Here is a 14,882-nt window from a genome sequence, read left to right as displayed (position 1 = left end):
AATCCTCCGACTCAGAATACACGGTATAGGAGCTCCTATCACAAGTGGTTAATCTGCTTGTAGCTTATTCTCATTGTTTTCTTGTTCACAGTGGTTGGTGGGTCTATTAAAAACATACCAGGAAGCTTGGGCACTAAGAACAGGTTGAGCTGCAGTGTAAAGCATGGGGAGGTGGGGGAGCAGCCGGTTAAGATGAGGTAATGTAGTTTCAGCAGTGGCACCAATAACAAGTTTACAATGGACATAACCGAATGTGCATGTTAAACAGAGTGGGCTGGTGGTGACTGATCAAATGTACAATCTGTTAGTATCTGGTGTGGCTTCATAGATACAAGCAGGTCCTCTCCATGTGTCCTACAGTAGATCTATAGGGAAGTGCGTGCACGTTCCCAAGCCATGAATTACTGGTGTATCCATATTCCTCCTTCAAATGTAGTTAAGAGCTGGGATTAGCCTGTACGACTCTCCTGCGGTGGTCTTAGTAGGGTCCAGACCCTCACACTTAATACAGTGCAGGAACCCAGAGAATTTAAAGCTTATCATTCATGTACAATTTAGTTTTTTTTTAACTTATAATCTATGAGAGTGTGCTAGTGTTTTGGCAGTTTCAGCACAGGGATATTGTCCCGCTTAGACGATGGTAGCCAAAATCTTTGTGGATGTCAGCCTACAAGTTAGCTTGTGTGTATTAGTGGCAGCAAGGTTTCCAATAATACTACAAAGGATTGCATAGTCATTTGTCATCATCGTGCCTACCTGCGGTGTTGGCACACGCCGTGTATATCCTCTCCAGGTATAAAAACACACGGGATGTGTAGCACTGTGTGAATAAGGTTACACGTGGAGCAGGGGTTTACCAGATTTGGTTTCCTTCTGTACTTGTAGCCCCAGGGTGTCAGTATGTGAAGCATGCCGTCTCCTCCTCCCCACGCTGTGCCCTACTGCACAGCAGCTATTTTTTCCATGACATGTAGTCAGTGACTGATAGCATTAATGGATTGGTTTTTAGCATACGTGTATACTATCAGAACATTTGAGCTTTATTTTCTTACACTTTATAATGGGTTGAATATAGAGGCAAATGACTATGCCATAATAAAGCTACTATCAAAGATGTTTGTGCTGATGGGCAATTGCCTTCCAAAAATGAAAAACCCACCTATCCGAGCTACCAGTTTCCATCTCCTAGCTCTTCAGTGGGTCCATTATGTATGGGGGAATATTAGTACATTAGTTGCCCAATGTTGTGATTGCACAAATGAGCAGGTCCCTGTAGTTTATATTCAGTTTTCATGTTAGACTCTGTCCCAAAATCCACATAAAAATCACCCACAAATGTCCTGCTTTTCAAACTGAAATTCACGTTACAGTTCATACAACTATCATTTTACCAACACATGCATGAAAACCAGATATGCAGGTGACTGATCTTTTTTTTTTTTTTTGTATGTAATGCAGGTAGCCGTACACTGATTAGCGCCATTCAATTGGACGCACAACTTTCAAAACGGAAAATTTGTGGCAGAAAGAGTCTGCCTCGTATGTCTCCTGCGGGTTCCAATGAGTAGCTTCAGGAAAAATATGTTGACTGAGCTTAGCCTCAGGCTGCATTCACACATCCATGTGTTACTGTCTACAATGTACGAACGGGCCTCCGGCTTCTGACCCAAACTCTGCAACCCCATTGGCATGTAGGAGGGAGTCAAGGTCAGATCAGGAGACCCAGGGCCAGTTGGTGAAGTGCAGCCTGTGCTCGGACTTTGTGACTCCGGCATTAGAGTCAGTACATGTATAGGTGCTGTGGTTTTTGTGTAAGGACTCCTCTCGCATTAGGATTTTGACGTAAGTCTGCTGTCGGTGTTTTTCACTGATATCACACTAACAACTGGTTCATAAATCAAATAAGGACATATCGCCATTTGCTTTTATCAAATATAGGTCAGTGAAGAAATAAAAATGGACATCACACAAATGCCGCCCCAGTTGCATGTCTGCTTTTCACTGACTGTTTAAGGTATATAGCCACTTGTATGTCATAGGTATATGATGTTTGTGAGGTTCTGTTCACACTGCAATCATACAGTGGGTCCAGGAATTCCTTCTGAATCCACGATAAAAACATTCTTGTGCCCAACTAGAAAGACTGATCCCATCAGAGAAAAAAGTTAATTGGAATTTTATTTGTATTATTGCACTCTATGGCTACATTAGGGATTCTGTCTGAAGCCTGTTCTAAAAGGATTCAAGCGCATCATGCAGACAGACTGCATAAACAGTGTGAACAGGGGCTTAAAGCCCACGTGCCCCCGGACAGACGAAGTTGTGGGAGATAAGGTTCCAGCATGTCCAGTTTCAGATTTCCTATTCTTTGATTCTTTAAAGGTGGGTTCACACAACTGTATTTTTGGCTCAAGTGCTGTCCGTGAAAAACTGACCTGACACTGACAGCACTAGGAGCAGGGCTGTGGAGTCGGTAGGCTAAATCTCCGACTCCTCAATTTCCATGACACTGACTCCAACTCCACGACTCCGACTCCTTCATACATGGCTCATGTTTAAGTTTAAGTGACAAATTTACTGTGGTAAAATGGTAACATCATGCTTTAAATCATTATTATGATACAATAATCAAGCCATTTAGATATAACATACAATATATTTTTTGGAATACAACTTTTGAACAAAAAAGGGCTTCTTCAATCACTAATTTTCTAATACTTTCTCTTTCAAGAGAAACACCAAGTTTGCAAGCCATTTCTCCATTAAGAGCTGTAAAAGCTGGTCATGCAAATAATGATAATGGTACACAGTCTTTCACAACAAGCTGGATGAGCTGTCTTTCAAGCACGTCTTCTGTCATTGTTGCAGTAACTGTCACTTACAAAATATCTTGTAACTGATGTTTGAGAAGCTCTTTCCTCCTCCTTTGCCTGGCGGGAAGTGCTGGTCTCTGGTTTCTTGGTGCTGCAGTGATCTTTTTCAATCACAGTTTTGTGAACTTCTGGTTGGCTGCATTGTAAGGGTATGTGCACACGTTGCGGATCTGCAGCGGATTCGCAGCAGTTTTCCATCTGGTTTACAGTACCGTGTAAACCTATGGTAAACAAAATCTGCAGTGCACATGCTGCGGAAAATACGGCATGTAAACCCTGCGGTGTATTTTCCGCAGCATGTCAATTCTTTGTGCAGATTCCACAGTGTTTTACATCTGTTCCTTAATAGGAATCCGCAGGTGTAAAAACGCAGGTGAAATCTGCACAAAACCACAGAAAATCCATGGGTAATCCGCAGCATTTCTGCAACGTGGGCACATACTCAATGTCAGTCTTGTCTCAGGGTACAGCTCACTAAATGCTTCACATCATATTTCTTCACAGTCTATGAAGAGGGGGGGAGGGAGCATGTTTGTGCTGAATCATATTGCAGAACACACACACAAATATATATGTTCTCATCGATCCTGTTACTGTATTTCTGAATTTGAGATGTTAGAAAACAGTTTTTCCCCTTATATTCTATTTATAGTGTATATAAGTCATCAGAGCAGCTAAGGCTACTTTCACACTAGCGTCGGGCAGTGCACATTTCAATGCGTCGTTGTGGAGAAAAAACACATCCTGCAAAGTTGCCCGCAGGATGCGTTTTTTCTCCATAGACTTTTATTAGCGACGCTTTGCGACGCAGTGCTACACGTTGCAACCGTCGTGCTTTGTCGTGTTTTGGCGGACCGCTGCCACAAAAAAAGTTACATGTAACTTTTTATGCGTCGAGACCGCCATTTTCGCATGCGCGGCCAAAACTCCGCCCCCTCCTCCCCGGACCTTCCAATGGGGCAGCGGAAGCATCCTAAGGCTGCTTCCACTGGCCACGTCGGGCATTTTTTTTCACAGTATGCGTCGGGCCGACGCAACGCGACGGCCCCGTACCGACAATAGTGTGAAAGCAGCCTAATTTCTCCAAACATGAGCTAAGAGGAAAAAGAAACTAAAAATCAAGAATACAGAGACCACATATACTGGACTATTGATTTATGCACAGTTTTATTGAAAGTTTAGATATGGTTTAGGGTACTGTCACACAGTGCAATTTTCGTCGCTACGACGGCACGATCCGTGACGTCGCAGCGTCGTACGATTATCGCTCCAGCGTCGTAGACTGCGGTCACACTTTGCAATCACGGCGCTGGAGCGATGCCGAAGTCCCCGGGTAACCAGGGTAAACATCGGGTAACTAAGCGCAGGGCCGCGCTTAGTAACCCGATGTTTACCCTGGTCACCAGGGCAAACGTTAAAAAACCAAACAGTACATACTCACATTCCGGTGTCTGTCCTCCGGCGTCTCAGCTTCTCTGCACTGTGTAAGCACAGCGGTGACGTCAGACGTCACCGCTGTGCTCGCTTTCCGGCTGGCCGGCGCTCACAGTGCAGAGAAGCTGAGACGCCGGAGGACAGACACCGGAATGTGAGTATGTACTGTTTGTTTTTTTAACGTTTACGCTGGTAACCAGGGTAAACATCGGGTTACTAAGCGCGGCCCTGCGCTTAGTTACCCGATGTTTACCCTGGTTACAAGCGAACACATCGCTGGATCGCTGTCACACACAACGATCCAGCGATGTCAGCGGGTGATCAAGCGACGAAAGAAAGTTCCAAACGATCTGCTACGACGTACGATTCTCAGCAGGGTCCCTGATCGCTGCTGCATGTCAGACACTGCGATATCGTAACGATATCGCTAGAACGTCACAAATCGTACCGTCGTAGCGATCAAAATTGCACTGTGTGACAGTACCCTTAAGAAGTACTTACCTTCTTTATTCCTGCTTTCCTGTTCACTCCAGAAATTCTGAGATAAATGCAGGCTTTCCTTCCCTGTGTGTTTATTTTTCCCCCTTATCTGTAGCGGAGGAGCTTCACTACTTATCATGAACATAAACTGCAGCACAGATTCATCTCAGCTAAAAGTCTAGACCTTAGATCAGGAACAGGACATTTCATAACTTTCCCAAATTCTTATGATAGAAATATTCCCCACAAACTGCATTGAACTACTGTACCCAATGTATTATGTATTTTAGGAGTCGGTCCATTTTATACCGACTCCACCAAAATGGGCTCAAACTCCGACTCCACAGCCCTGCTTTCTGTTATATAGACCCCTCAGTCACTTAAAATGTGATAGGATCCCTAATAAAAAAAAAAAATGGTTTTGTAAATTTTGTTGGAAAAATGAGAAATCACTGGTCAACTTTTTTTTTACCCTTATAACTTCCTAACAAAAAAATAGTTTCAAAAAGTGTGCTGATATAAAGTAGACATGTGGGCAATGTTATTTATTAACTATTTTATGATATATCTCTCTGATTTAAGTTCATAAGAATTTAAAAATGTGTAAATTGTGAAATTTTCGCAGAATTTCCGGGGTTTTTTTTCCCCACAAATAAACGCAAGTCATATCGAAGAAATTTTACCACTATCATGAAGTACAACATGTCACAAGAAAACGTTCTCTGAATTGGTGGAATATGTTGAAACCTTCCAGAGTTATAACCTCATAAAGTGACACTGGTCAGAATTGTAAAATTTGGCTTGGTCATTCGGGAGTTAAAAATATAAATTTGAAAATTGTGATGTGCAATTGTATTCAGCCCACCCCTCTGTGTTCCTAAATAAAATCCTGAGTGACCAATCGCCTCCAGAAGTCACATAATTAGCACTGAGTCCACCCGTGTGTAATGTTTCTCAGTGTAACTACAGCTGCTCTGTGAAGGCTTCAGAGGTTTGTTGAAAGGGAATCTGTCACCTCAAATTGGCGGGCTATGTAAATGCCCTATGTCCGGTCCGATGGATGGTATTTTGTCTTCTTTTCTCCACCCCATCCTTCCTCGCTGTCATCAATATTTTTAGTGAATTTGAGTAGGTGTCCTCCATAGTTCACGCGTGCGCAATGCAATCTTGCCTCGCACACGCACAGTATGCTTTGCCCAACTGCAGGCAAAGCCGAAAAGCATTACTGCACATGCGCCGCCGCACTATGTCCCGGGACACAGCTAAATACTTCCGGGACATAGCGCGCCGTCGCATGTGCAGCAATTCTTTTCGGCTTTGCCTGCAGTTGGGCAAAGCATACTGTGCACGCGCGAGGCAAGATTGCATTGCGCACGCGTGAACTATGGAGGACACCTACTCAAATTCTCAAAAATATTGCGGACAGCGGGGAAGGATGGGGTGGAGAAAAGACGAAATACCGCCCATCGGACCAGACACAGGGCAGTTACATAGCCCGCCAATTTGAGGTGACCGATTCCCTTTAAAGACATTAGGGATCAAACTGCATCATGAGAACAAAGGAACACACCAGGCTGGTCAGAGTTAAAGTTGTGGAGAAGAGTAAAGCAGTAAAGAGGCTGCAAAATACTTGTGATTGGAGCGTAGGTTCACTTTCCACCAGGACAACAACCCTAAACATTCTATAGGGCAGCACGGTGGCGCAGTGGTTAGCACAGCAGCCTTGCAGCGCTGGAGTCCTGGGTTCTAATCCCACCCTGGACAACATCTGCAAAGAGTTTGTATGTTCTCTCCGTGTTTGCGTGGGTTTCCTCCGGGCACTCTGGTTTCCTCCCACATTCCAAAGACATACTGATAGGGAATTTAGATTGTGAGCCCCATCGGGGACAGCGATGATAATGTGTACAAACTGTAAAGCGCTGCGTAATATGTTAGCGCTATATAAAAATAAAGATTATTATTATTATTATTCTTCCAGAGCTACAATGGAATGGTTTAGATTAGTGTTTCCCAAACTCCAGTCTTCAAGGCCCCCAAAAGATGTTCTCAGGATTTCCATAGTACCGTATTTTTCGGAATATAAGACGCACTTTTTCCCCCAAAAAATTGTGAGGAAAATGGGGGGTGCGTCTTATATTCGGAACGCAGGCTTACCGGCATTGTGGCTGCGACAGAGGTGCGGGGATGATGTGGCGCGTTGAGCTGTATGGCGTGAGCAGGTCCCATCCATATTTGAGGTGAATCTGCGGCCCGGTATTGATGGAGAGCAGCAGCGCTGGTGAGTTACGGTATTTTCCGGTGGCGGCGGCCATCTTGCTGAGGCCGCGCGTGCGCAGATTCACTACTCTGCGTCCCAGGGCTTCAGGAAAATGGCCGCGGGAGGCCGCGCGTGCGCAGATGGAGATCGCGGCGGCCATTTTCCTGAAGCCCTGGGACGCAGAGTAGTGAATCTGCGCACGCGCGGCCTCAGCAAGATGGCCGCCGCCACCGGAAAATACCGTAACTCACCAGCGCTGCTGGCCGGTGCAGGTACAGAACGCCGGGCAGGGGGAAGGTGGTGTTCCCCCGTGGCTCCTTTGTGTAGGGTAGGAGGGCGCACAGACATGGCCGGGACCGGGGAGGTGGCAGGACGCCGGGCTCCAGCAGCTGGCACAGCACGGTGTGCCTGAGAATGGAGGCATGTGCATTGCTGAGGCCGGCTCTGCTCCTCCGTGGCCTGTGTACACTGTGTGCTGCACATGGCTGCCCCCGAGCAGGTGGCATGTGGGCATTCTCGGGCCAGCACCACGCTGCAGCATTGTACGGCATGCGGAGGCATCTGCGTGACATGGTGGCACTGCCATAGGGCACAGGCCGAGGGTCCATGCAGGACTAGGGGGCATAGCTGCCAGTTACAGCTGGGTGGCAGACAAAACCCTCTTTCATGAGAGCCACCCATGCCCGGTGGGAATGACACAAGGATGTGTTGTTTGGGCTCATTCCCTGTCATTGCCCATCTGCAGTCTGTGTGCTGAGGGGGCTTCATCTCCCCCCTGGTGGGTGCGGGAGAATGTGCTGTCTCCACACCATCCCCACCATCAACAGTAAGGAGCAGGCTGACAACCGCGCCAGCCAGGCACAAGGGTTGTCAGCGGTGGAGTACCCAATATTGGCATATCACTGCAGAACTGGACGTGGCATTCTGGAGCCGTGGAAAGCTGGCGAATGTTTTCTGATTTTTTTTAAATTTTAATTTCTGATCAGTGCATCTCTATAAAATCAAGACGTTGGCTGCACTCAAGTGGTGTTATGTGTGATCCATAGTGGCAATATGTGTGATCGATAGTGACATTATGTGTGATGGATATTGGTGTTATGTGTGATCAATAGTGGCATTATGTTTGATCCATAGTGGCATTATGTGTGATCCACCGTAACTCACCAGCGCTGCTGCTCTCCATCAATACCGGGCCGCGGGTTCACCTCAAATATGGATGGGACCTGCTCACGCCATACAGCTCACCGTGCCACATCATGCCCGCACCTCTGCCACCACCATGCCTCCTGTGACCCTGCTCTGCCACTGCCTGCCCTCAGGTAAGAGATCTTAAATTCGGACAATAAGACGGACCCCATCTTATAAAAAATCTTTTTTTCTGCAATTTTCACCCCAAATTTGGGGTGCGTCTTATAGTCCGAAAAATACGGTAATTCACAGGTGGTGCAAGTACCATCAAGGCCTTAGTATTGCACAGGTGAGAGAATTCCTATGGAAATTGTGAAAACATGACTATTTAAGTTTGTGAGCATAACGTGAAAAAATTTGTAAAAGTTCATGGAGTATGAATACTTTTTCAAGGCACTGTATATGAGACACTTGTTTGCATACCTCTCAAAATAGCGGTTCCTACCCGCCTCTCCTAATTCCCCATTTTCTGTAAAGGTCGGACCTGGAAGTGAGCCATGTGTGCAGTCATTTCTATAATAAGCATCGCAGCCCAATGCCGGAGTCTGGCTGTGAAAGGAACCCAGCCCTATAAGGAGGTCCGGCATGTAAGAGGCTTTCCAGTGGAGTACACTGCTCATCACAGCTTCTGTTTTCTGTCTACATGTCATATAATAATAACACTGTTCTAGCTGGCCGCATCTGTTAACCATGGTGAGCTCACATGAACCAAATGTTTTGCAGTTACAGGTAGTCAGGAATGGACAAGTTCCCAGGTAAAATTGGGCAATACACGTTCGAGATTTCTTACAGATTTGTGTTGTGCCTTGAGCTCTGTAAATCCACAGCATTATACACTACAATACAAGTTAATGGGATTTTCAAAAAATGTGCATGTAGCATAAAGAAATGTACACAACTGTGAGTGTGCCGCAGATTTTCGGATCTGCTCTGTTGTCATTGCTGTGCGGATTTTCAATGCACATTCCAAACTGTTTAGTGTTTGGTAAGGGAGTAGTATGAAATCCATGCATAGAATATCATGGTTCTCAGCAGCATATGTCCACTTTACAAAGGATGACATTTCAGCAAGTTTAAAACTCATTTTACCTGACAACTGTGCATAGAATCATATAATGGTAGAGTTGGAGGGGACCTCCTGGGTCATCTGGTCCAACCCCCTGCTCAAAGCAAGATTCACTAAACTATCTCAGACAGATGTCTGTCCAGCCTCTGAAGATTTCCATTGAAGGAACCTCTCGTGGCAGCCTGTGCCACTCATTGATCATCCTCACTATCAAAAAGTTTTTTTCTAATATCTAATCTGTATCTTCTCCATTTTTGTTAGTTCGTTCAGTACTGATTATCGGGCAGTATAAATGGGCCCTTACACATGCAGATGTTATGGATTTGATGGCTAATCTGCAGCAAAATGTAATTGCGACGTGAACATGGACTGAAGGGCTTTCCTTTTTTGACAACAGGTGACTGATCATTGATGGTTTACTACATCATGCCAATCTTTTTTTCTGTTTGGGCATGCATTTTCCAGATTATACTTTTGGAATACTTGCTCTTTGATCCCGTAGACAGTTTTTGTTTTTGCCAAGCACCTCTGTCATGGTAGTCTGGTGTATTGCAGCCTGTCGTTTTATTTCCATGATTGTACAGCTCTGTGACTTATGTCAGTGCTATTATTAGGGTTGCAGAGTGAACAGGTGGCTAGGCAGTAATAAGAGAACGATGTAGGACTTTATGCTAATTGTTAACTGGAGGACGGTTATGGACTGGTAAACGGTGATGGCATTACTGTCAGTAGTATGAGCTGATGGTATACTCCAGCTAAAGTTAGTCTGAGTTTCTACAGGCTCTACCGTGCCTCTTTAGGAGCACCATTAACTGGTATTGTCAGGTTCCCACTCTGTGAATGTACTGGAACTTGTAACATCAACAGCCATGGCAGCTGAATCCCACCTATCAGTAGTGACGTGCTTTCTGCTCCACAGCCTTACTTAGTAGGAATCTGTGCTGTGGAATGTGGGCAGTGCTGTAATGGATCTCCCCATGAGTCAGACTGACACTGCCTGGAGTACAGTCTGGAACACTTGTGTCCTGCCGTTCTCTACAATCTGAGGTCTGCAAACATTTCTGATTTTTTAAAACCTGTCTGGAAATAAAATGATGGAAGTTCAGTCCAGGATGCACCCTGACATTCCTGAGAATGGAGAGTTGCCTCCTATGGAGGTCACCAGCAACTTTGCACCTGAGGAGAGTGGGGGAGAAGATGAAAAACCAGTGTCAAACCTACAGAGGAGACGGAGCGATGTCAAAGTATACAAAGAAATCTGTGACTTCTACACCAGATTGTAAGTGAAGATGGCCCTTTACCTCGATTGTCAGCTAATTTTACTTTAACCAGCATAGTGTCTGGAAAACGATGGTATTGAAATGGGAGATCCTCAGGTCCTAGCTGTATGGCTGGGGTGATAATCTGTGCATTTATATTGGGGGAAAAATCAGCTTGTCAGGGTAACGGTTTGGATTTTTATGACTAATGCACCTCTGGGATGGCAAATGAATTTTGGGAGGTGTTTTTCCATGCATGTGGTTGAAAGATGTTCTTCCTCTTTGTCTATGGCTCCGCTTGTAAATTGCATAATCGTATGGTCCTAATTTTAGCGTAGCCTGCCATGCTGTTCTATACCACCAAAAAATGTGTACTGATGTATACTGGCCCAACAGAGATCAGAAGACCACTCTTGGCCTCCATTGAGACGATGGAGCCCTCAGGATAATTTTGGTGAATACAACAGCAGCTGTTTTTGGGACATCACACGACGTACAAATATAAGGCCCAGTGTCCCTATAAATACACTGAAATACAAGAGCATACTTACTGTCAGGAAAACTTGTCATGAGGACAAATGATCAAAATCTCATCAAAATGTCTTTGGGGCATGTGCACACAACTTCTCCATTACCCTCTTTAAAAAAAACAAACTCTAAATAAACCTTAATAAGAATTGACCCAGCCATTTTTCATGTGCTTGCTCTTGAATCCTGCTCAATAGTTTATATATACAAGTTAAGACTAAATACACTGGCGACAAAGCAGTCGCCAAAAAAGACGCTTCAGGAAAAGCTCTGCCAACATTTTCCTGAAGTATCTTCTGCTTACAGAACTCGCTTCTTGCAAAACATGACTTGGTATGCTGCCATCTAAAATGGGTAGTCCGATACTGTATACCACCTCATAACTGGCTCTAGTGGTGGGAAAACGATGGATGCTCTCCTCCTCTAGCAGCACTGATCTTCTATACTCCACGCTATGTCTTCTGTCAGTCTCCTGGCTTCCCTTTCTGCCAGGAGCCAATAATGGGTTGTTTATAAACTGTTGATGTTTTACCTGTCACCTGGTCAGACGTGGCCAATCTTAGCTCTTATTTCATTCCCGCTGCTCCCTTGGGTATTCCATTTGTTTGTTTTTTTCTTTTCTTAAAATACCGCTCTACACTTCCAGAGATTTGGGACTTCAGTCCTAAATCTTGTAATCTTCATCAAGAGAGCATTGCTCACAGGATTCTCTGGGGCGTGTATTTAGGCTACTTTACATTATTGCGTAGTGAGCTCCGCTCTCTATGTAAAAACTATAACAATATAGACAAAATAGTATTAGATAGAAAGACCCATATCACTGGAATCATATAGCATATTTAAAAAAAACTACATCTCACTGTTGATCAGTGGAGCAGAAGGAATTAAATGAGTGCAAAAACTGGCCACTTTTGACCTGATGACATGTGCTCTTTAACTTATTCTGAACCTCCTATAGACTTTAAATGTCTGGGTGGTCCACTCTTAACTCTGTAATGACGTTTGAAAGCTTCAATGCAGAAGAAACCGCTTTTACAAGATTGCCATACTACCAGCAGCAAGACCACTGCAGCCTGTGATTGGTTTCGCATTAAAGGTGACTTCTGCTCTCAATCTTTAGATGTTTCAGACCGAGACATCTTTAAAGGCAGCCAAAGCTATGAAGTGGCCACATGCACATGCCATTAGCTTGCCATTGTGGTTTGAAAACTTCCACCGAGATGGCATCAGAATTGCATAAAAAGGGTCTCCTGTTCCAGTGGTTATCTTAATCTCCATGCAAAGTGACTCTAATCCACAAAATGACATTGGTTGCCCACAGGGCTCTAATGCATATGGCCAATGTAAGCTGGACATTCGTCACAACTGTTCTGTGTATGCTGGTGTAAGCGACACGTTTGTCACCATAGTTCTGTGTGTGACCTGTGTAACCGGGACATTCGTCACCATAGTTCTGTGTATGGCTGTTGTAAGCGGGACAATCGTCACCATAGTCCTGTGTATGACCTGTGTAACCGGGAAAATCGTCACCATAGTTCTGTGTATGACCTGTGTAACCGGGACATTCGTCACCGTAGTTCTGTGTATGGCCGGTGTAAGCGGCACATTCGTCACCATAGTTCTGTGTATGGCCGGTGTAAGCGGGACAATCGTCACCATAGTTCTGTGTATGACCTGTGTAACCGGGAAAATCGTCACCATAGTTCTGTGTATGACCTGTGTAACCGGGACATTCGTCACCGTAGTTCTGTGTATGGCCGGTGTAAGCGGCACATTCGTCACCATAGTTCTGTGTATGGCCGGTGTAAGCGGGACAATCGTCACCATAGTTCTGTGTATGACCTGTGTAACCGGGACATTCGTCACCGTAGTTCTGTGTATGGCCGGTGTAAGCGGCACATTCGTCACCATAGTTCTGTGTATGGCCGGTGTAAGCGGGACAATCGTCACCATAGTTATGTGTATGACCTGTGTAACCGGGACATTCGTCACCATAGTTCTGTGTATGGCTGTTGTAAGCGGGACAATCGTCACCATAGTTCTGTGTATGACCTGTGTAACCGGGACATTTGTCACCATAGTCCTGTGTGTGGTCTGTGTAAGCGGGACATTCGTCACCATAGTTCTGTGTATGGCCGTTGTAAGCAGGACAGTCATCACCATAGTTCTGTGTATGGCTGTTGTAAGCGGGACAATCGTCACCATAGTTCTGTGTATGACCTGTGTAAGCGGGACAATCGTCACCATAGTCCTGTGTATGGCCGTTGTAAGTGGGACATTCGTCACCATAGTTCTGTGTATGAACTGGAAGCTGGACCTTCGTCACCATACTTTTGTGTGTGGTCGGTGTAAGCGGCACATTCGCCACCATAGTTCTGTGTATTAAATCAACAAAAGTCCCAATATCATCCAGGCACTTCATGCACCATGCAACAACTAGCCTTATATGAATACATATAGGGCAAGGAAGAGATCCCACAAAATTGAATAAAACAATAATTTTTTATTGAACAATATATTAAAAAAATAAAATAAAAACGCAGGATAACCGTAATAGGGGACGCCAAGATAAATATCAAAGCATTATTGAAAGGTCCATAAATGGCAAAAAAGGCCCATATCAATTCAATTGCACCCATGAGATAAATCTCTATATACTGTAGGTAATAACAGAAAAGGCCTTACATTGAAGTGAAAATAGTCCTATCACAGGATAACCAAGATAATGGATGACACAATAGAAAAAATGTTCTATTCTTCGGAAGAAGCTGGCGGCGAAACGCGCGTCGGGGCAAGGAGACAGCGATGCCGATCGCTGCAGCGTCGCTGTTTCGTCGTTGTGTGGTCGCTGGAGAGCTGTCACACAGACAGCTCTCCAGCGACCAACAATGCCGAAGTCCCCGGGTAACCAGGGTAACCATCGGGTTACTAAGCGCAGGGCCGCGCTTAGTAACCCGATGTTTACCCTGGTTACCAGTGTAAATGTAAAAAAAACCAAACACTACATACTTACATTCCGGTGTCTGTCGCGTTCCCTGGCGTCCGCTTCCCTGCACTGTGTAAGCACCGGCCGTAAAGCAGAGCGGTGACGTCACCGCTGTGCTCTGCTTTACGGCCGGCGCTGACACAGTGCAGGGAAGCGGACGCCGGGGGACCATGTTTACCCTGGTTACCAGTGAAGACATCACTGGGTCAGCGTCACACACACCGATTCAGCGATGTCAGCGGGTGATCCAGCGACGAAATAAGGTGCTGGCCTTCTAGCTCCGACCAACGATGTCACAGCAGGATCCAGATCGCTGCTGCGTGTCCAACACAACGATATCGCTATCCAGGACGCTGCAACGTCACGGATCGCTATAGTTATCATTAAGTTGTTCAGTGTGAAGGTACCTTTAGTTTGGAGCAATTCATGTTGATACTTAGATCAATCAGGATAGGAGATATAAACCTAAGTATCAACATGCATTGCTCCAAACTAAGATGAGACAGAGCTAACCAATTGGGCTGTAATCAGCCAGATAAAACACCTGTGAGTTAAAATTACAAGTAAGCGCCATGTAACAAAACTGATTACCTGTAGATTGAGTGCTACTGGTGTCCCCTCACCCCGACGCGCGTTTCGCCGCCAGCTTCTTCCGATGAAGAAATAGAATTTGTTTTTCTATTGTGTCATTCATTATCTTGGTTATCCTGTGATAGGGCTATTTTCACTTCAGCGTAAGGCCTTTTGTGTTACTACCTATATAGATATTTATCTCACGGGTGCAATTGAATTGATATGGGCCTTTTTTGCC

General features: G+C 45.1%; 1 protein-coding gene and 1 long non-coding RNA gene across 13 annotated transcripts in view; one reads left to right on the top strand and one right to left on the bottom strand.

The window, feature by feature from the left end:
- Nucleotides 1-879, bottom strand: part of LOC143816346 (uncharacterized) — an 87,728-nt gene extending 86,849 nt beyond the window's left edge. For both annotated transcript variants that reach the window (XR_013223921.1, XR_013223920.1), the window contains exon 1: nucleotides 757-879. This is a non-coding gene — a long non-coding RNA (uncharacterized LOC143816346). The remainder of the gene's footprint in view (nucleotides 1-756) is intronic.
- The window catches only part of LIMS1 (LIM zinc finger domain containing 1), a 1,169,472-nt gene that overhangs the window by 88,377 nt on the left and 1,066,213 nt on the right, over nucleotides 1-14,882 (top strand). The window contains exon 2 of one of the 11 annotated variants that reach the window (XM_077296590.1): nucleotides 8,179-8,363. The exons of 8 other annotated variants lie outside the window; for them this stretch is intronic. In XM_077296590.1, coding sequence (XP_077152705.1) covers nucleotides 8,257-8,363 — 107 coding nt within the window. In that variant the 5' untranslated portion in view covers nucleotides 8,179-8,256. Of the gene's footprint in view, nucleotides 1-8,178; nucleotides 8,364-10,287; nucleotides 10,578-14,882 lie in introns of those variants that run through there. 2 more of the 11 variants (XR_013223912.1, XM_077296587.1) reach the window with 2 other exon arrangements.

Source organism: Ranitomeya variabilis, chromosome 3, assembly GCF_051348905.1.
Source record: "Ranitomeya variabilis isolate aRanVar5 chromosome 3, aRanVar5.hap1, whole genome shotgun sequence".
Classification (NCBI taxonomy): Eukaryota; Metazoa; Chordata; class Amphibia; order Anura; family Dendrobatidae; genus Ranitomeya; species Ranitomeya variabilis.
The sequence above is the reverse complement of the archived record's forward strand: the minus strand, read 5'-3'. Positions and strand labels throughout refer to the sequence as shown.